Raw genomic sequence first — 21,029 nt, forward strand, 5'->3', positions numbered from 1 at the left:
TTCATACCTTTTCTGGAATGTCACTGAGACAGAATCTGCATCCAGTTATGATACCTTTAACATGCTGAATAAATTTTTATTTATTTATTTATTTTTGAGACAGGGTCTCACTCTGTCACCCAGGCTGCAGTAGAGTGGTGTGACTTCAGTTCACAGCAACCTCCACCTCTTGGGCTCAAGCAATCCTCCCACCTCAGCCTCCTAAGTAGCTGGGACTACAGGTGCGTGCCACCATGCTTGGCTAGTTTTTTAGTTTTTTTGTAGAGGTGAGGTCTCACTATATTATCCAGGCTGGTCTCGAACTCCCGGGCTCAAGCGATCCTCCCACCTCAGCTTCCCAAAGTACTGAAATTACAGGCATGAGCCACCATACCAGCCTGAATAAAATTAATGTAGGAGTTCTACATTATGAGCCAATTGAATATAGATAGTCATCTCGTCAACATCAACACATTGATCATCTTCTTCCTTCCTTCTACTAAATTTGCTGCCATAAATCCTTCCAGAATCTGGGCTAAGTTGCCCTGGACTGGCTTACTCCAAAGCCTTCAATGACACTTGATGCTTTTACAGACAGACTGCCAGGCAACACGCAAATGGCTCTCAAACCAACATGTCTGACCACAGCCATTCCTCTGAGTTTCAGACCTACTATTTGCTAACCACCTGACCAACTCTGAAAAAGACCTAGTTTGCTGAACTTTGTTAGCTCCAGCTAGCCTACCAATATCAAGTCTCATTATGTTATTACAAAATCACATAAGCTCAGCACATAGCCACATTTGCTCCTAAAATTCATTTTGCCTTTACACTTAACAAATGGGTCAGTTTTAACAGCACTATCTGACCTTTTCCCAAAGGAAGTTTGGCATCCTTAATTTAGAATAGCTTTAACATTTCTGCTAACTCTGCTATTTACATACCAAGAGCCTTAACTCTCTACTGCCATTAAAGTTCAGTTTCCTCATCGAAAATATTCCATAAAGAATTCTATCTGGCAAAGCTGTGGTGAAGATTAGAAGTGCTGCGCAGCACAGTATCTGGCATACAGTACCTCCATAAACATTGGCCATCGTTAATTGCCCTTCAAGCCCAGACACGTGTATGCTCCTCTGGCATGTGGCTTCTGAATGAGCTAAGGACACTTAAAACCCTACTACTCCCCCCACAAACTACAAGGCCACACCGCAGATGAAGGGCCCATGTGACACATAGTAAAGCCTGCCTAGGGTAGAGGCCAACACTAGCATCTAGCTACAATCTACTGTTGCTAAGCATTTTATGGAAGTCATTTCATTTAATCTTCACAATTCTATGAATTCAATGTTAGTTATTTCCACTTTATAGATGAGGAAAATGGAGGTTTAGAAAAATTGAAAAATTTGCCCTAACTGGAGAGCCAGAAAGTAGCAGAACTACAGTAGCTACAAGCCTGCAATCTTTTAAGGTTGACTACCTTCTATTTATTTTTTAACTGACAGATAAAATTGTATGTATTTATCAATGTATAACATGTTTTGAAGTATATATACATTGTGGAAGGGCTAAGTCTAATTCACATATGCATTACCTCACATAGTTACCATTTTTGTAGTAAGAACACTTAACAGTCACTCTCGCCTTCCTTCCCTCCCTCCCTCCCTCCCTTCTTTCTTTCTCTTTCTTTCTCTTCCTTTCTTCCTTTCTTCCTTTCTTTCTTTCTTTCTTTCTTTCCTTCTTTCTTTTTCTCTTTCCCCTCTCTGGCCCAGGCTACAATCTACTCGGCTTGCTGCTGCCCGCGCCGCGGACTGCCTCGGACTGCCGGCGCGCGCGACCACTCCCTGCCTTTTCTCCTTTCGCTGCAGGCACGCGTTCGCCATCTTGGCCACGCTGGTCGCCAGCTCCTCACGCCGAGTGCTCTGCCCGCCTCAGCCTCCCGAGGTACTGGGACTACAGACGGAGTCTCGCTCACCCATTGCTCAGTGTTGCCCGGGCTGGAGGGTGGTGGCGTGGTCTGGCCTCGCAGCAGCCTCTACCCCCCCGGCCGCCTGCCTTGGCCTGCCAGGGTGCTGGGATTGCAGCCCCTGCCCGGCCGCCGCCCCATCTGGAAGGTAGGGAGCGCCTCTGCCCGGCCGCCCCGTCTGGGAAGTGAGGAGCGCCTCTGCCCGGCCACCCACCGTCTGGGAAGTGAGGAGCGCCTCTGCCCGGCCACCCACCGTCTGGGAAGTGAGGAGCGCCTCTGCCCGGCCACCCACCGTCTGGGAAGTGAGGAGCGCCTCTGCCCGGCCACCCACCGTCTGGGAAGTGAGGAGCGCCTCTGCCCGGCCACCCACCGTCTGGGAAGTGAGGAGCGCCTCTGCCCGGCCACCCACCGTCTGGGAAGTGAGGAGCGCCTCTGCCCGGCCACCCACCGTCTGGGAAGTGAGGAGCGCCTCTGCCCGGCCACCCACCGTCTGGGAAGTGAGGAGCGCCTCTGCCCGGCCACCCACCGTCTGGGAAGTGAGGAGCGCCTCTGCCCGGCCACCCACCGTCTGGGAAGTGAGGAGCGCCTCTGCCCGGCCACCCACCGTCTGGGAAGTGAGGAGCGCCTCTGCCCGGCCGCCCCGTCTGGGAAGTGAGGAGCGCCTCTGCCCGGCCTCCCATCGTCTGGGAGGTGAGGAGCGGCTCTGCCCGGCCGCCCCGTCCGGGAGGAAGTGAGGAGCACCTCTGCCCGGCCGCCCCGTCCGGGAAGAAGTGAGGAGCACCTCTGCCCGGCCGCCCCGCCCGGGAAGAAGTGAGGAGCGCCTCTGCCCGGCCGCCCCGTCCGGGAAGAAGTGAGGAGCGCCTCTGCCCGGCCGCCCCGTCTGGGAAGTGAGGAGCGCCTCTGCCCGGCCACCCCGTCTGGGAAGTGAGGAGCGCCTCTGCCCGGCCGCCCCGTCCGGGAAGAAATGAGGAGCGCCTCTGCCCGGGCGCCCCATCCGGGAAGAAGTGAGGAGTGCCTCTGCCCGGCCGCCCCATCCGGGAAGAAGTGAGGAGCGCCTCTGCCCGGCCACCCATCGTCTGGGAAGTGAGGAGCACCTCTGCCCGGCCACCCACCGTCTGGGAAGTGAGGAGCGCCTCTGCCCGGCCACCCACCGTCTGGGAAGTGAGGAGCGCCTCTGCCCGGCCACCCACCGTCTGGGAAGTGAGGAGCGCCTCTGCCCGGCCACCCACCGTCTGGGAAGTGAGGAGCGCCTCTGCCCGGCCACCCATCGCCTGGGAAGTGAGGAGCGCCTCTGCCCGGCCACCCATCGTCTGGGAAGTGAGGAGCGCCTCTGCCCGGCCGCCCCGTCTGGGAAGTGAGGAGCGCCTCTGCCCGGCCGCCCCGTCCGGGAAGAAATGAGGAGCGCCTCTGCCCGGCCGCCCCGTCGGGAAGAAGTGAGGAGCGCCTCTGCCCGGCCGCCCCGTCCGGGAAGAAGTGAGGAGCGCCTCTGCCCGGCCGCCCCGTCTGGGAAGTGAGGAGCGCCTCTGCCCGGCCACCCATCGTCTGGGAGGTGAGGAGCGCCTCTGCCCGGCCACCCATCGTCTGCGAGGTGAGGAGCGCCTCTGCCCGGCCACTCATCGTCTGGAAAGTGAGGAGCGCCTCTGCCCGGCTGCCCCATCTGGGAAGTGAGGAGTGCCTCTGCCCGGACACCCATCGTCTGGGAGGTGAGGAGCGCCTCTGCCCGGCCGCCCATCGTCTGGAAAGTGAGGAGCGCCCCTGCCCGGCCACCCATCGTCTGGGAAGTGGGGAGCGCCTCTGCCCGACCACCCATCGTCTGGGAAGTGAGGAGCGCCTCTGCCCGGCCACCTATCGTCTGGGAAGAAGTGAGGAGCGTCTCTGCCTGGCCGCCCCGTCTGGGAAGTGAGGAGCCCCTCTGCCCGGCCGCCCCATGTCTGGGTAGAAGTGAGGAGCTCCTCTGCCTGGCCGCTCCGTCTGGGAGGTCTACCACGGAGGCCAGAAGCAATGTGGGGGCTGGACGTGGTGGCTCACGCCTGTGGTCCCGGCACTCTGGGGGGCGAGGCGGGTTGATCACTTCGGGCTAGGAGTTCGAGACCAGTCTGGCCAACTTGGCGAAACATGAAGAATACAACAGACAAACCAACTAACCAACTCAATGACAACAAAACAGGTCTACCCTGGAGTCATACTCTAATTTTTTCTATTTTCCTCCCTTTCTGATCCTTTATCCCACTTTCTTGTTCTTCCTCTTCCTTCTCCCTCTTCTTTGTCAAATAGAGGATTGAGTTATTATCACTGATCCATATAAAGTCCCTCTCTCATTTATTTTAACTCCCACCCCCATTTCTATTCCCCGACTTCCCATGTGCAACCTTCCTAATATGTTTGATACGCATCTTTTTGTTTGTATGTATTTTTAGAAAATATTTATTGTTTTTGTATGCAAAAAAAATTAATTAAAAAAAAAAAAAAAAAGCTGGAATCCTCAACACAATGGAGCTGCCATTTGAACCCAGGAGGACTTGGGGCTAAGTAAGAGAGGAGTAACTTTCTATCCTGTTTTGATTCTTCGTAATAGCAACCCAAACCAGTACCTCAATCAATAAATCATCTCAGCTCCAACCACAAAAAAAAAAAAAAAAAAAAAAAAAAAAAAAAAAAAAACAGTCACTCTCTTAGCATTCTTCAAGAATATAGTATATGGGCCAGGCACGGTGGCTCACACCTGTAATCCCAGCACTTTGGGAGGCCGAGGCAGGTGGATCACTTGAGGCCAGGAGTTTGAGACCACCCTGGCTAACATGGTAAAACCCCCTCTCTACTAAAAAGACAAAAAAAAATTAGCCGGGCATGGTGGTGCACACAGCATGTAGTCCCAGCTACTTGGGAGTCTGAGGCATGACAATCACTTGAACCCTTGAACCCAGGAAGTAGAAGTTGCAGTGAGCTGAGATCATGCCACTGCACTCCAGCCTGGGCAACAAAGTGAGACTCTGTCTCCAAAACAAAAAAACAAAACAAAACAAAAAAGAATATATGGTCACTGACTATAGTCTCCATGTTGTACAACAGACCTCGAGAACTTCTTCCTCCAAAACGAATTTTGTATCTTTTGATCATCATCTCCCCAAACCCCCTCCCAACCACCCCAGACCCTGATGACTGCCATTCAACTCTATATTTCTATGAGAGCAACATTTTTAGACTCCACACATGAGTGAGATCATGCACTATTTGTCTTTCTGGGCCTGGCTTATTTCACTTAACATCCTCCAAGTTCATCCATGCTGGTGCAAATGACAGGATGTCCTTCTTTATGGCTGAAGAGTATTTCGTTATGTATATATACCACATTTTCTTTATCCACCATCAACTAATGCACACTTAGGTTAATTCCATATCCTAGCTATTGTGAACAGTGCTGCAATAAACATGGGAGTGCAGATATCTCTTCAACATACTGATTTCATTTCTAAGTCAGCATTCTTAATAGCTACACTACCCTGTGTCACACCAGAGCTGGCTGTTGAGACTTTCCACCATCTACCTTGACCTGACCACCCTCTTCCACATTATTAAGAGGCTCCCAGCTGAGTCTCTGCTGCTAATGCCTCTTGTTCTGTGCTTCCCCTCCCATCCACCAACGACTTGCAAGTTCTTTTTTTTTCCACATTGTCAGGGATAGTTGTAAAAACTAGTCTCAATGTGTATACCCCCTTTTTTTCCTCATCAGTAAAACAAATTTTACCTTTGCTGCTACACGATTTTTTTACTCCTGCTGGTTTAAGTCCCATTTCAAATAACTGAGGTTTATCTCTACAGGCTGCCTGACCTATGCATAAATGAGGTGTTACCACTGAATAGCTTTTACGCCAACAGTGATTTTTAACAGTGATTTTTAATGAATGAAGTGAATTCAATCAGTTCATTTGCAGATGTAGATAAAAGGCTAAACGCTGCTTTCCTTGAGTAACTCGTTTGTTGTTTACTATATTGTTAAGCTTTCCAATCCAAGCTTAGACATGAAGCCAACCCTTTACCTCTTCAAATTCACTTCAGGGCTCCATCCACACTACCTGCAGGATGTTTCTTAGCATACCCCTTGCTTGATAGACTTGCCTTAACTCATACCTTTCCTAAGACTCATCGGGGTCACTGTACTTGTTCCCATCTTTCTAATTAGTTCACAAAGAACTAACCTGCATCTTCTAAAAACTTCTAAAACGCTTGTTACTAGAATAAAAAAAAAAAAGGTTAACAAAACAAAAATAGAACAAAATGAAATAAACTATTAGAGCAAGAATTCCTTAAAATTCAGAATTAAATACAAACAAGTTTATCATCAACAGAGTATTTATGAAAAATTTTTCATCTCTGGTTCTCCTGGGCTTTAATGCAAGTAAAATAATTTAAAAAGTAAATCAATTCTACCAAACATGTATCATACTGGCCTCTGTGAATCACCTGTTTGAATTAGCCACATCTCCAGTAACAGGTGTACTTAATTCAGATTCTCCCAAAGGAACCTAATATCCACCAACTAGCCAGAATTAAAAAGAAAACAAAATTAATCAATAAAATGAGCAACTTTATTATTTTATAGTTTTATAGTTAATGATAAATAAAAGTAACTTACCTACTTCAGTGAGTTGATGTCTTTCTAATGTTAAATTCTTTGGATCCTTAATAAAATGAAAGGGTTGTATTTTTATTCCTTCAATTTGAGGGAATAATAAAGCAAAACCAGATTCTCCAATTTCTATTTCCTGAGGTCGATTGCTACCTGATCCCATTGGAGTCACTAGAGAAAAGGTTAAACAGTTTCACCAATAGAGTCAGTAAAAACTAGATAACTACAGTTTGGGTCACTAAGATAATCATCAAGCTAACAAGCCACTATCTGAGTAAAAGTTTTTCAGCTTTAACAGTTTTAGGGTGTAGTGTCATGATATTTGCCATTTAACTTTCAAATGGTTCAGAAAGAAATTTTTTATAAGCAAAGTGAGAAAAAACAAACGTTGCAAAATTTTTTTAACTGCTAAACTAGATAAAGGGTATATGGGTATTTATCATGCTATTCTATTATTCTTTCAACTTCTCCATATTTTTCAAATTAAAAAGTTGGGGGGGAGTAAATATACTTTCACAGCAATTCCAATTTTTAAAAGTTTACCCTAAAAATATTTGAGAATTATATAAAATATATATATACCCAAGTATTTTATCACATAATTTCAAATAGAAAATAAAAAGAAAAAACCTGAATGTCCCACACTGGTATTCAGTTAAAAGTTACACTGGTATCATAGAATATAGCCATTAAAATGATGACAAATATATATTTATAGACATGGAAATATGCTTGTAATATGCTCTGAATTTTACAGGTAGATATTACAGATTGAACTGTGTCATCCCCTCCCTACTGCCTACCCCAAATTCATGTTTAAGCCCTAACCCCCCATGTGACTATATTTGGAGATAAGGCCTTTAAAGAGATAGTTAAGATTAAATGAGGTCACAAGGGTAGGACCCTAATCCAACAGGACTAGTGTCCTGAGAAGAAGAGGAAGAGACAGCAGGCATGCTTATGTATGAAGAAAAGGCCACATGAGAACACAGTGAGAGAGCAGCTGTAAGTAAGCTTCAGAGAGACCATCCCCGATCTTGGACTTCTAGCCTCCCAAACTGTGAGAAAATAAGCTTCCGTTGTTTAAGCCACCCAGTCTGTGGTATTTTGTTATGGTAGCCCTAGTAGACTAACACAGTAGGTTACAAGTCTACAGAAAATTGTATTCTGTATTCTGGTTTTTTATATTTACATACGTATATAAATAAAGGTTAACATCATAAGAGTGGTGGTTAACTCTGTGGTGCTTAAAGGTGCTTTTGCTTATCTGAATCTTCTGATTTTTTTTTCTAAAAATAACTATTACTAGTATAAAAAAAGAAATAAACTTTTTTTTTTTTTTTGGAGACAGAGTCTCACTCTGTCACCCAGGCTGGAATGAACTGGTGCAACCTCTGCCTCCCGGTTTCCAACAATTCTCCTGCCTCAGCCTCCCATGTAGCTGGAATTACAGGCATGAGCCACCATGCCCAGCTAATTTTTACTTTTTTTTTTTTTTTTTTGAGACAGAGTCTTGCTTTATCATCCAGACTGGTGTGCAATGGCGTGATCTCGGCTCACCGCAACCTCTGCCTCCTGGGCTCAAGCAATTCTCCTGCCTTAGCCTACTGAGCAGCTGGGATTACAGGTGCCCACCACTATGCCTGGCTAATTTTTGTATTTTTAGTAGAGATGGGGTTTTACCATGTCGGCCAGGCTGCTCTTGAACTCCTGACCTCATGATCCACCCACCTCGGCCTCCCAAAGTGCTGGGACCACAGATGTGAGCCACTGCGCCTGGCCAATTTTTATATTTTTTAGTAGAGATGGGGTTTTGCCATGTTGGCCAGGCTGACTTGAAGTGATCCACCTGCCTCGGCCTCCTAAAGTGCTGGGATTACAGGTGTGAGCCACCACGCCCGGCCAAAAAGAAATAAACTCTTTTTTTAAAAAAAATGTTAAGCCCTTTAGAAACCAAAGCTAGAGCAACTGAACAAATAATATTCATTTGTAAACATGTGAAATTCTTTCTACCTTACTGTACAAGACTCAAATTCAGATCAAAAATCTTTCAGTGAAGATTAAAAATGACAATTCTCAGTAGAGTACTACTGAGTTGGAACAAAAAAAACATAACAGCAGCCGGGTGCGGTGGCTCATGCCTGTAATCCCAGCACTTTGGGAGGCTGAGGCAGTGGATCACCTGAGGTCAGGAGTTTGAGACCAGCCTAGCCAACGTGGTGAAACCCAGTTTCTACTAAAAATACAAAAATTAGCCAGGTGTGGTGGTGGCGGGTGCCTGTGATCTCAGCTACTTGGGAGGCTGAGGCAGGAGAATCGCTTGAATCCAGGAGGCAAAAGTTGCAGCGAGTGGAGATCACACCATTGCACTCCAACTTTGGCAACAAGAGTGAAACTCCATCTCAAAAACAATAAATAAATGACAGCTAACATTTACTTACTGCTTTCTGTGTATCTCTATTGTAAATGCTTTACAAGTGTTAACTCATTTAATTCTCACAACCCTCCAAGGAAGGTACTACTGTCATCATCCCCACTTCCTTGATGAGGACAGTGAAGCCCCATGAAGTTAGGTAACTTGCTCAAAGTCATACAGATACTAAGCGGTACAGCCGGCATTCCAATCCAGGTATCTAACCATTGCACCATTACTGCCTCAACAGAATCTCTCCTCCCCCAACTAACTACAGAAAAGAATCAAAAATAATAAAAACCGGCAAAAATTCACCAGCAGCAATCAAGCATGGAAAGGGGCACAACCTCATGCTATAAACATCGAAGAGTGGTACCAAAGCAGAGAAACAGAAGTCTCCTAATAAGGCCCATCTTTGCTCCTAATCCCAGCCCCATCTCACCCCTACCCACCAGACACAATACTGCTTGAACTGACAAAACTCTGAAAATGCCCACAAATACTTCCTAATTTGGAGGGAGGCAGAATAAGATCTTTCCCCTCTTATGAATGACTACTGGATATGCATTATACAGGTAGCCTTCAGATGAGAAATACCACAATAACTTAAACATTAATATGAGGCAAATATAATGCCATGGTAAATATGACTGACTTTATTGTATTTTAGATGGACAGAAATAGAAATGTGGTTCTAAGCTAAAAATAACTCACCAATCCAAAGGACCCCACATTAATGCAAGGAAGAAATCATCAAGTTGCTAATTTATCTCACCTACAATTCCTGGGGTCACAATCCCAAGGACTTGGCATTGTTTGGGGAATAGCTTCTCAAGGGCAAGTGCTGTTTCCATACTAGTTCTTTTCCTTGCTGTAAAAATACAGTAGCAAAATGATTAAATATCATCCATTTAAAGTCAAATCTGAGAATGAAAAAGTAAAAAAGCAAATACTGGAAATATTTAAGTCACTTAACACGAGAATGCTCTAAATAAACGTCTAAAAGCATTGATTAAAACAAACACTTTACCTGTTTTGGTCCTGGCTTTTAAATTATAAATCTGATCTTTTGCACCACTAGTCTGCCTTTCCCCTCTGTTCATATATTGCTTTTGCCCCAGTGATGTCAAATTTAGCAGTAACAGCTGAATTTTAGACTTGCTATTGTACCTTTCTGTTCAGCTGGTATTGCAGCATAACTACTATTTGCATCAACAGTCACCTGGATTCAAATTAGACAATGAGAATCCATTATCTAAGTCTAACTTGGGACCTAAGTGTGCCCATCTTGGATACCCATTCTACCTTTTCCTTCAGCAAGCTAAAAATGCACCGTTTCTCTACATAACTTTGGTAAATGGGACCTCATGTTCCAATACAGTAAAAGGCCTGAATAGCCAAAGTCATACAACCTGTTTTAATAATAAAAAGTGCCTGGAGAATTAAAGCATCTCAAATTGAGAAAAACACCTGTCTAACGAATTTGTTTCAATTGCACTACAAGGTTTAGAAATCAATCTGAAGCACAAAGGTTTCCTCAAGGTTCAAAGATAGATATATTGATGCATACTACAGGTGGCAGTCCCAGAGCCTCAGAAAGTCAGTTAACTCTCAGGACAAGTACAATATTGAACTCCAAACAGAAGGCACATGATAAAAAAAACAGAAACAAAAGCTTTTCTTTTGATATTTACCTCTCTTATGGCCACGACACTCTTCCAGACTAATGAAAGTTTCTGAATCAGCCATGTAAAGAACTGTATGTGGTAAGATGCGAACATTCTGCAAAGGAAAAAAAAATTGGAATTGGATCTCATGAATCCATGAGTGCTTCTGCATAGTCCCTTAAAGTATCACCCAGTCCACAGTGCAATCAAATTAGAACTCAGGATTAAGAAACTCAATCAAAACCGCACAACTACATGGTAACTGAACAACCTGCTCCTGAATGACTACTGGGCAAATAACAAAATGAAGGCAGAAATAAAGAGGTTCTTTGAAACCAATGAGAACAAAGACACAACGTACCAGAATCTCTGGGACACAGCTAAAGCAGTGTTTAGAGGGAAATTTATAGCACTAAATGCACACAGGAGAAAGCAGGAAAGATCTAAAATTGACACCCTAACATCACAATTAAAAGAACTAGAGAAGCAAGAGCAAACAAATTCAAAAGCTAGCAGAAGGCAAGAAATAACTAAGATCAGACCAGAACTGAAGGAGATAGAGACAAGAAAAATCCTTCAAAAACTCAATGAATCCAGGAGCTGGTTTTTTTGAAAAGATCAACAAAATAGATAGACTGCTAGCCAGACTAATAAAGAAGAAGAGAGAGAAGAATCAAATACACACAATAAAAAATGATAAAGGGGATATCACCACTGATCCCACAGAAATACAGACTACCATCAGAGAATACCATAAACACCTCTATGCAAATAAACTAGAAAATCTAGAAGAAATGGATAAATTCCTGGACACATACCCCTCCAAACACTAAACCAGGAAGACGTCGAATTCCTGAATAGACCAATAACAAGTTCTGAAATTGAGGCAGTAATTAATAGCCTACAAACCAAAAAAAGCCCAAGACCAGACGAATTCACAGCCGAATTCTACCAAAGGTACAAAGAGGAACTAATACCATTCCTTCTGAAACTATTCCAAACAATAGAAAAAGAGGGACTCATCCCTAACTCATTTTATGAGGCCAGCATCATCCTGATACCAAAACCTGGCAGAGACACAATAAAAAAAGAAAATTTCAGGCCAATATCCCTGATGAATATCGATGTGAAAATCCTCAATAAAATATTAGCAAACCGAATCCAGCAGCACATCAAAAAGCTTATCTACCACAATCAAGTTGGCTACATCCCTGGGATGCAAGGCTGGTTCAACATATGCAAATCAATACATGTCATATAAACATATAAACATACATCATATAAACAGAACCAATGACCAAAACCACGAGTATCTCAATAGATGCAGAAAAGACCTTTGATAAAATTCAACACCCCTTCATGCTAAAAACTCTCAATAAACTAGGTGTTGATGGAACGTATCTCAAAATAATAAGAGCTATTTATGACAAACCCACAGCCAATATCATACTAGATGGGCAAAAGCTGGAAGCATTCTCTTTGAAAACCGGCACAAGACAAAGATGCCCTCTCTCACCACTCCTATTCAACATAGTATTGGAGGTTCCGGCCAGGGCAATAAAGCAAAAAAAAGAAATAAAGGGTATTCAAATAGGAAGTCAAATTGTCTCTGTTTGCAGATGACATGATTGTATATTTAGAAAACCCAGTCATCTCAGCCCAAAATCTCCTTAAGCTGACAAGCAACTTCAGCAAAGTCTCAGGATACAAAATCAATGTGCAAAAATCACAAGCATTTCTAAACACCAATAACAGACAAACAGAAAGCCAAATCATGAGTGAACTCCCATTCACAATTGCTACTAAGAGAATAAAATACCTAGGAATACAACTTACAAGGGATGTGAAGGACCTCTTCAAGGAGAACTACAAACCACTGCTCAAAGAAATAAGAGAGGACACAAACAAATGGAAAAACATTCCATGCTCATGGATAGGAAGAATCAATATCGTGAAAATGGCCATACTGCCCAAAGTAATTTAGAGATTCAATGCTGTCCCCATCAGGCTACCATTGACTTTCTTCACAGAATGAGAAACAACTACTTTAAATTTCATATGGAACCAATAAAGAGCCTGTATAGCCAGGACAATCCTAACCAAAAAGAAAAAAGCTGGAGGCGTCATGCTACCTGACTTCAAACTGTACTACAAGACTACCGTAACCAAAACAGTATGGTACTGGTACCAAAACAGATATACAGACCAATGGAACAGAACAGAGGCCTCAGAAATAACACCACACATCTACAACCATCTGATCTTTGACAAACCTGACAAAACAAGCAATAGGAATAGGATTCACGATTTAATAAATGGTGTTCAGAAAACTGGCTAGCCATATGCAGAAAACTAAAACTGGACCCCTTCCTTACACCTTATACAAAAATTAACTCAAGATGGATTAAAGACTTAAATGTAACACCTAAAACCATAAAAACCCTAGAAGAACATCTAGGCAATACCATTCAGGACATAGGCATGGGCAAAGACTTCATGACTAAAACACCAAAAGCAATGGCAACAAAAGCCAAAATTGACAAATGGGAGCTAATTAAACTAAGGAGCTTCTACACAGCAAAAGAAACTATCATCAGAGTGAACAGGCAACCTACAGAATGGGAGAAAATTTTTGCAATCTATCCATCTGACAAAGGGCTAATATCCAGAATCTACAAGGAACTTAAACAAATTTGAAGAAAAAAACAACCCCATCAAAAAGTGGGCAAGGGATATGAACAGACACTTCTCAAAAGAAGACATTTATGCGGCCAACAAACATATGAAAAAAAGGTCATCATCACTGGTCATTAGAGAAATGCAAATCAAAACCAAAATGAGATACAATCTCATGCCAGTTAGAGTGGCGATCATTAAAAGGTCAGGAAACAACAGATGCTGGAGAAGATATGGAGAAACAGGAACACTTTCACACTGTTGGTGGGAGTGCAAATTAGTTCAACCATAATTAGTTATGGAAGAGAGTGTGGTGATTCCTCAAGGATCTAGAAAGAGAAATACCATTTGGCCCAGCAATCCCATTACTGGGTATATACCCAAAGGATTATAAATCATTCTACTATAAAGACACATGCATATGCATGTTTACTGCAGCACTATTCACAATTGCAAAGACTTGAAACCAACTCAAATGCCCATCAGTGATAGACTGGATGAAGAAAATGTTGCACAGATACACCATGGAATACTATGCAGCCATAAAAAAGGATGCGTTCATGTCCTTTGCAGGGACATGGATGAAGCTGGAAACCATCATTTTCAGCAAACTAACACAGGAACAGAAAACCAAACGCCACATGTTCTCATTCATAAGTGGGAGTTGAACAACGAGAACACATGGACACAGGGAAGGTAACATCACACATCAGGGCCTTTCAGGGAGTGGGGGATTAGGGAAGGGATAGCATTAGGAGAAATACCTAACGTAGATGACAGGTTGATGGGTGCAGCAAACCACCATGGCACGTGTATACCTATGTAACAAACCTGCACGTTCTGCACATGTATCCCAGAAATTAAAAAAAAAAAGTATCACCCCATCCAAACTGCTGGTACCCTACCTTCTTTCAGGTCAATGTTGGCATTCTGAGTCAATCTACTTCTCATTTACTTTTCACTCATGCTCTTTCATTTTCAGTTCATTTACTAAACACCTATAATTTCTTCATACCAGCCCTCAAAAAGTTCATTTTCATAATGATAACTGAAGCTCTTAGAACAAAAACATCAAGTACCAGCAAAAGATGCACTTGCTTTATTTGAACAGGCATCACAGTATCAGAAAAATCTCAGCACTGGGGAAGGTATACAGGCTGTATCACTCCTCTTTTCACTGCTTATCAAATCAAATACTCTAAGCCTCCATTTCCAGGCTTGCCAGCAAGGCTTCCTTCAGAGTCCCTTAGCTTACTATTAATATTATCCAGACACACCCACTTCCCCATATGTTCTATTGCTCTGTTCTTGTGGAACTTAAGACTGTTTCTGTCTAGAGACACCTTAAGTGCCACCTCCTCTCCAAAACCTTTTCCTAAACTCCTTCAGTACTCTGGACCTCAGATGCAACATCCCTTACCCCTAGTTAATCTTGTTTGTGCCCTATCTCCCCTATGAGCTGGGCTTATTCAGACTCACCTGTTTTCAACTAAACTTTCCAATTAAAGACAAGCGGCAAAGCAGCTGAATTAAATGAAAAGGATGAATATATTTTTCTAAGCTAGCTATTTTCAAATATTTTTTACTACCAGAATAAAATGAAGTACTTAGGATATAGCAAAGCCTCACTGTTGGTTAAATGGAAAAAAAAAAAAAGTTGATCCATTATAATTTGGGGGAATGCCAAGATGTTTCAGAATACATTCTACATAGATAAACTAATAAAAGAGACAGATAGCATGATCGCCTGCGGGGCCCAGGGCTGCCCAAGACCTACGGATATAGTTTCCTTGGTCCACACAGCATTTTCAGAAAATGTAAACTGAATGCCAATTTTGAAAATTCCACCGAATTTTTACATAAAATGTGGATTTCCAGATTCTTTTTAAAAACTGGACATTTTGGCAACACTTAGACTACGTGCCTCTTAACTAAAGCTAAACGGAGGCAAGCCTTTCCAGACTGCCATGGTGCTACCACTCTGTTGAGCTACCTGACCCTCTTCAGCTACCTGCCCGACTTTCGAGTCATCTGAATCCGTGATGCCTGGTATAGTGAGTAAAAGAGACAGAAAAAGAGATTTACGGGCCAGGCACAGTGGCTCACGCCTGTAATATCAGCATTTTGGGAGGCCACGGTGGGTGGACTGCCTGAGGCCAGGGTGAGACCAGCCTGGCCAACATGGTGAAACCCCATCTCTACTAAAAATACAAAAATTAACCGAGTATGGTTGCGTGCGCCTGTAGTCCCAACTACTCAGGAGGCTGAGGCAGGACAATCACTTGAACTAGGAAGGTGGAGGTTGCACTGAGCCAAGATCGGGCCACTGCACTCCAGCATAGGTGACAGGCGAGACTCTGTCTCAAAAAACAAAACAAAACAAAACAAAAAACAGATTTAGGTCTCAGTGGCAACTCTGCCACAAACCAGCAGAATAACCCTCATCAAGCTTTTAGGCCTCAGGTTTCCTACTCCTGAACAAGTATTAAAAGTCTGGTCCTGAGATTTTATGAGGCACCCACTGAAAAGCAATTGCTGAATTTTCCTTCCTAATTCACACTAAAAGTAGTGACATAACAAGCCTCAATATGAAATGTTCTCGAAGCACAGTTAAGACAGCTAGCACCACATTCCACTGTTCAAAGAAGTTACAAATGGCAAGCTGTTTTATAAAGCTTTTGGTGGACTTTAAAATATTTCTTTTTTTTTTTTTTTGAGACACAGTCTCACTCTATCACCCAGGCTGGAGTGAAGTGGTGCAATCTCTGCTCAAGCAAACTCCATCTCCCTGGTTCAAGCGATTCTGGTACCTCAGCTACGCAAGTAGCTGCGATTACAGGTTTGCACTAACATGCCCAGCCAATTTTTGTACTTTAATATTTTTATTTATATATTTGATATTTTAAAATATTTATATTTTTTTAGTGGAGATGGGGTTTCACCATGTTGGCCAGGCTGTTCTCTAACTCCTGACCTCAAGTGATTTGCCTGCCTCGGCTTTCCAAAGTGCTGGGATTATAGGCGTGAGCCACCGTGCCTGGCAGACTTTAAAATATTTCTAATAGAAAAGTTAAATCAACTTTCTTTACGGCTATAAAAGTACCCATGTCCACTAGATAACTTGGAAAACACAAATAAACAGCATGTATGATTTGGATACAGTTTTCATGTTTTTGTCTCACCAGCAGTTTACTACAATGGAGGAACTCCTCTAAGGGCATTACTGTAACTATGGGAACTTTAATAATGATACTAATAAAAGAATATTTAATAGACATCTATTGAGAACTTATGCTCCTGGTACTGTAAGTAATGTGTTATATGCATTACCTTTTCATTATTTAATCCTTACAACAACTGTATAAGGGCATAGGAAAATTATTATTTTTCTTTTCATTTTATGGAGATAGCACCTGAGGCTCAGAGAGGTTGAGTAGCTTTTTCAAAGTCACACCACTGGTATATGCCAAAGCTATGGTTCACACCTAAGTCTGTGGCTATTAACAGCCACTACAATGTATAAACTCTTAAAGCTATAGAAAAATCATGCCTGCTGTCGTAAAAATTTGAAAACGATGACCATAGAAAACTTTCTAAAAACATTAAATGGAAAAAAAAGTTAACATTTTGGCTTTCTTTTCTACTCTCCCTTTTTTGTCTTTAATAATTCAGATGATACTAAATATATAATTTCATAATCTGTTTTCACTTTTAAAATCAACATTTTCTCTTGTCATTAATGCACTTGCAGTCTATAATTTAATAGCTTTATTAGATTAACATTAGGTTTTTAGTATCCCTTATTATAAACGATGCTCCAGAGAACACTTTTGAGGAAATCTGCTTGCATTTTGAATTTTTCCAAATGATAAACTTCTGGGAAAATGGCAAGAGTTGGGACAAAGTGCCAGAGAAGACAAGTTTTCTACAAGCCTGCCTTTGGATACTGGCCAGCTCCCTGGAATGAGAGTTCCAGAGCCCAAACAAGGTAAGGAGAAAGACCACCCAAGGAAGGGGGAAACAGAAGACTGGTTACATATGGGGCATTGATGTAATATCTAAATACATTAAGAATGATGAGAACCAGGTTTCCCTTTGCCCAAAAGGGAGGTACAAATATGAGCAGAGACAAAACTAGAAAGCATCCTGCGTTTGATTCGAAAAGGGTGCACCTGTGTGAACTCATGAGCTTCCACATGTATATAGAAATATAATTGTAAACGTGTGTATATGCATATACTAATGTATATACTTACACATGCATGTATATACATACTTATATTCCTTGGCTCTAATGACTGGGCTTTGGAGCAGCAAATCCCTCAATGCCAAGGAGTATGTTTACAGAGTCTAGACCTTGATTTCTAAATACCACACTCCATCAAAAGGAGCCAGGGCTTAATGGCCAATTCCAGGACTAAAGCAGGTAAAACCCAAAACAAGCTTAGAACATCTTGTGCCAGAAAACAAGAAAAGTGCTCAAAGATAATGGAGTCATCTCTAAAAAGACACTGAAGCCAGCCTGAAGGAACTCCCACTAGCCAAACTAAGGGGTGAGAGGGGTAATTTGAGCACCAAAATACAGTAACAGATTATATCCCACTGAATTAAATAAGACTCCGAGAGTGTACAGACATAAATAAATAAATGAAGACGATATTTACATAGTTTTAAATGATCTCTTCACAAAACAATCATTACAGCAGAAGAGTGATTTTAGTGAAGACACCTGGCAAGCATCACCTTAATTGAGTAATCAAAGGTAATACCACCAATAACGAGACAAATGGAAATCACATGCCACCTAAAGGATGCCGTGAAAAAAGCATAGCATCACTTCTGTGATTATTTCCTGCCAAAGACACAATTGATGGATGTTCTACAAAATAGCCTGGAATTTTCCAAAGTGTCAAGATTGGGAAAAATCAAGCAAAGCTTGAGAAACTGTTCCAGATCAAAGGAGATTAAAGAAACATGACTTACTTAGAGCAACTTGCAATTGGGAACAGATCTTTTTGCCATGAAGAACCTTACTGGGACAACTGGCAAAATCTGAACCGAGTCTGAGGATAAAATGGTAGAAATGTATCAGTGATAATTTCCTGATTATGATGGCTGCACCGTAGTTATGTCTGTCTGTAAGCCCTACTAAAGTAAATAGAGTGACAGAGCAGCAGGTTGGCACTTTACTGTCAAATGGTTCCCTTCCACTCCCCAGAGATGGTACACCCTGCAGCCCCTCCGACTCCACAGTTCGAGTCTTCATCTCTCCAGGTGTTGGCTCCCCTTTTGAAGTTGGGGGCTGGCGAAGCAAAAGAGTACAGGATCGGAAGTTGAAATATTTGGCTTTAAGTTTGGTTCTTGGCTTTCTAGGTGTGCTCACTGAGCAAGACACACCCAGTTGTCTTCCCGGTAAAACAGACAACAAAAACTTGCTTCAAGGGAAGCAGGTGAAGAGAAGATTCTGTACAGCGTTGTTGTTAATAGTGAAAATGTGGATACTTAAAAGGCCCAACGTGCCGGGCGCGGTGGCTCACGCCTGTAATCCCAGCACTTCGGAAGGCCGATGGGGGCGGATCACGAGGTCAGAAGATCGAGACCATTCTGGCTAACACGGTGAAACCCCATCTCTACTAAAAATACAAAAAATTAGCCGGGAGTGGCGGCGGACGCCTGTAGTCCCAGCTACACGGGAGGCTGAGGCAGGAGAATGGCGTGAACTCGGGAGGCGGAGCTTGCGGTGAGCCGAGATCGCGCCACTGCTCTCCAGCCTGGGCGACAGAGCGAGACTCCGTCTCAAAAAAAAAAAGGCCCAACATTTGATGAACGGTCAAATAAATCATGACACACCCTTACCGTGTAGTCACTAAAACTGATGTTTACGAAATCTTTTCACGGCACAAGAAGATGTTCCTTGAATTAACAAAACTGGGATTTAAAAAAAATAGTTCTCAAAGACTGAAACACCAACCTGCAAATGATTGTGCATGACACCCCTTGCTACTTGCCTCAAGCTCCTCTGCTACCACGCGAACCAAGCAATGCCTCTCCAGGTGGCCGGCCTCGGCCAGGCCTGCGGAGATCCAGGTTACGCTCCGATGGGTCCGCAATACTCTGCGTACACACTCCCTCCATAAGCGGCACACGCTGGGGACGCAAATGCACAAAGGATTGCGAACGGACGTTCATTTTCGTCTCTCCCACAGCTCACAAACCCCCACCCGCTGGAGCAGCTGCAGGAGATCCCTGCGGGATCCAAAGTCCCCGGGGTAGGCAGGTATCAGTCAGGGCGCTGGTTCGGAAGGAGAGCCAGATGTGAAGGAAACCTTAAGGGGAAGTTCGCCCCTCAGGGAAGTCCCCCCGGGGCACCACGGCTGGGAGATACCTCGCGGGTAGGGGGTGACCTCAGGTAGGGCGAGGGAGCCGAGGACGGCCCTGGGTCCCCAGGATCGCTCCCCATCCCGCCAGCCTGGGACACGGTGTGTCCCAAGGCAAGCTTCCCGCCTCCGCCTCCTCTCCTCACCAGGCCACCCGCAGCAATGCCTTGGCAGGCAGGAAGGTGAGCACACGCTCCACCACCTCTGCCAGGTTACTCAACACGAAGGTGCTCCGTGGGTCTACGGAGGAGCCGCGGCAGTCGCCGCAACAGCCCACCGCCTCCATTCCTCACCAGCCCGCCGGAACCAGTCCTACGGCGGCTCGGAGGAACCCGATTACGCCAGCATAGGCTTGCCCGGCCGCGCACACTGAGCAGGCGTCCGCGCCACTTCCGGCTGGACGGGGAAGGTGGGCGTGGCAACGCCGGTGCGTTCGCTGGCCTGGAGCCCGTACTCCGAGGTGGAAGCCATCCGTTCCGTAATACGCTCGGAACTGTTTTCTTCATTTTTGAGACTGGGTCTAATGCTGTGGCCAGGCGGGAGTGGAGTGGCGCGGCCTCTGCTCACTGCAACTTCTACCTCCCAGGCTCAAGCGATCCTCCCTCCTCAGCCTCCCTCGTAGCTTTAACTACAAGCTCCCGCCACCACGCCCAGCTAATTTTTGTATTTTTTTGTAGAGACGGGTTTCCTTATGCTCTCCAGGCTGGTCTCAAACTCCAGGGCTCAAGCGATACTGCCGCCTGGGCCTCCCAAGGTGCTGGAATTACAGGCATGAGCCACCGCGCCTGGCAACTTTCTAGGAGGCCTCCTGCAGTGAAAATAAATTATTCCTCTGTGCCTGTGCCTCTCACTGCCCCGGCACCGCCATATTTCTGAGTTTACATCTTTCTCTAATTCACAAATTCCTTGCAGGGACTAGGTAGTGCTTATTGCCCTTCATAGTCCCAGTGCCTGTTTAAATAGCATAAGCTCAATTTTTGAACGGACGTTTGCTTTCAAAAAATTGTCTTAGTGAAAATTACTGCCTTTATTCCTTGTAAACTTAGTTAACTCGTTGTAATCTTCAGGTTTAAAGTTTCAAATGAGTAAAATGGCACAAACAGCACCTGCCATTCTAAGGTAGCTGAGTGAGATGATTGCTGTGAAGCACACCCCAAGCTGTGCACCAGTTCCCCGCCAGGGACATTAGATTCACCTGGAAACTACTAAGTTTTAGCACATTCCCGGTCCTTATCCCAGACCTCCCGAATCAGACACTGGGGGTGAGGCCCAGCAATCTGTTTTAACAAACTTTATGGCGATTCTGATGCATGCTCAAACCGAGAAC

The 21,029-nt window shown here is 44.1% G+C and overlaps 1 protein-coding gene across 3 annotated transcripts in view; it reads right to left on the reverse strand.

Annotated features, from left to right (window-relative positions):
* Nucleotides 1-20,091, reverse strand: part of FBXO22 (F-box protein 22) — a 32,274-nt gene extending 12,183 nt beyond the window's left edge. Inside the window, exons 1-5 of one of the 3 annotated variants that reach the window (XM_063638727.1) lie at nt 19,996-20,091; nt 19,334-19,472; nt 10,677-10,764; nt 9,758-9,853; nt 6,576-6,740 (exon numbers count right to left, since the gene is read on the reverse strand). In XM_063638727.1, the coding sequence (XP_063494797.1) occupies nt 6,576-6,740; nt 9,758-9,853; nt 10,677-10,731 (316 nt within the window). In that variant the 5' untranslated portion in view covers nt 10,732-10,764; nt 19,334-19,472; nt 19,996-20,091. Of the gene's footprint in view, nt 1-6,575; nt 6,741-9,757; nt 9,854-10,676; nt 10,765-19,333; nt 19,473-19,848 lie in introns of all 3 variants that reach the window. The other 2 variants (XM_055277663.2, XM_063638726.1) reach the window with 2 other exon arrangements.
* Nucleotides 20,092-21,029: the final 938 nt, after the last annotated feature.

This window comes from Symphalangus syndactylus, chromosome 5 (genome assembly GCF_028878055.3).
Source record: "Symphalangus syndactylus isolate Jambi chromosome 5, NHGRI_mSymSyn1-v2.1_pri, whole genome shotgun sequence".
In the NCBI taxonomy this organism is placed as follows: Eukaryota; Metazoa; Chordata; class Mammalia; order Primates; family Hylobatidae; genus Symphalangus; species Symphalangus syndactylus.